A 1,158-nucleotide genomic window follows, 5' to 3' on the forward strand; every position below is an offset into this window, starting at 1 on the left:
AAAGAATTTAAAAAACTCATTAAGAATTCATAAAGAAAATACAAAAGAAATTTATGTTTAATGAGTGTCTTTATATCTGATAAAGACACGGCTAAACTTTACGTCCAATTTTCTAGGCCAAAATAACACCAAATCTAAATATTAGTGCAAGAATGAGCTGATCTACCTCAGAAGATTTTTAAGTCGTTCAATAAATTCGTAGTTCGTGTTTTATCAAGTCTAAAACACTCGGCTGCGCCTCGTGTTTTAAACTTGATAAAACACTGCTGCTTATTTATTAAACATTACGTAAAAAAGAATGTTTGTTTTAATTTTCTCAGATGTGTAGGAAGAAAGATCCTTGCTGTGAACCTCACAACTGTGTTAAGAAGAAAGGCTGTACTGGTAGCAAATAACAGCAATAATGTAAGAATGTTTGATTATTAAAACAATCGAATTTAAACATTCTAAAACAAAATTGCTGCATACTATTTCTTAGTACTTTTCCGTACTCCCTTCTCTTCCCTGACTTCACCTCACCTCAGCTCACCTTACTTTACCTTCCGTAACCTTACCTTACCTTACGATCATAACAACTTTAGTAATATTGAGCTATAGGAAACATATTTGCCTGTGTAGATTGACTGTTGCTTTGTCTCAATTATTTCTTGCTTTCATTTTCAGATCAGCCAACAGTCTGATGTTCAAGAAAGATAACATGCCTTTTATTTAAGAGGGGTATTAAATATGTCAAAAGGATCGACATAAAAGGGTTCAATATGTAAACACATATAAAACGGATAAAATAAAGTACATCTGATCATAACGCATTTTGATTTTTTCCAACTCCCGCCCAGCTGTCTATCAAATAACTTCTTTAGACCTTTAGTCGAACAATAAATAAAAATAATCATCGTCAGCATCATCATCAGCAGCAGCAGCATCATCATCATCACCCTGTTCATTCGGGCCATTCATTGTATGCTTTTTTATTTTTGGTGTTTTTTGTTTCACACAAAATCACTAATCACGACTAAGAGCTCGATTAAATGTTTTAACAAGATGGGTTGGAAATAAAAGAACAGATGTGTTATAGACAAGTTTTGAAAGACTCGGCCAAGGCTCTCAAAATAACGATGCGACCGAAATTTAGCAATGACGTCCTGGAAGACAATATTT

At 33.4% G+C, this 1,158-nt stretch overlaps 1 protein-coding gene across 1 annotated transcript in view; it reads left to right on the forward strand.

Moving 5' to 3' along the window:
* The window catches only part of LOC144637468 (disintegrin and metalloproteinase domain-containing protein 9-like), a 60,686-nt gene extending 59,888 nt beyond the window's left edge, over positions 1 to 798 (forward strand). Inside the window, exons 18-19 of the mRNA XM_078496527.1 lie at positions 321 to 405; positions 664 to 798. Coding sequence (XP_078352653.1) covers positions 321 to 395 — 75 coding nt within the window. The 3' untranslated portion in view covers positions 396 to 405; positions 664 to 798. The remainder of the gene's footprint in view (positions 1 to 320; positions 406 to 663) is intronic.
* Positions 799 to 1,158: the final 360 nt, after the last annotated feature.

The sequence above is a fragment of the Oculina patagonica genome, chromosome 14 (assembly GCF_052425735.1).
Source record: "Oculina patagonica isolate OP01 chromosome 14, crgOcupat, whole genome shotgun sequence".
Lineage (NCBI taxonomy): Eukaryota > Metazoa > Cnidaria > Anthozoa > Scleractinia > Oculinidae > Oculina > Oculina patagonica.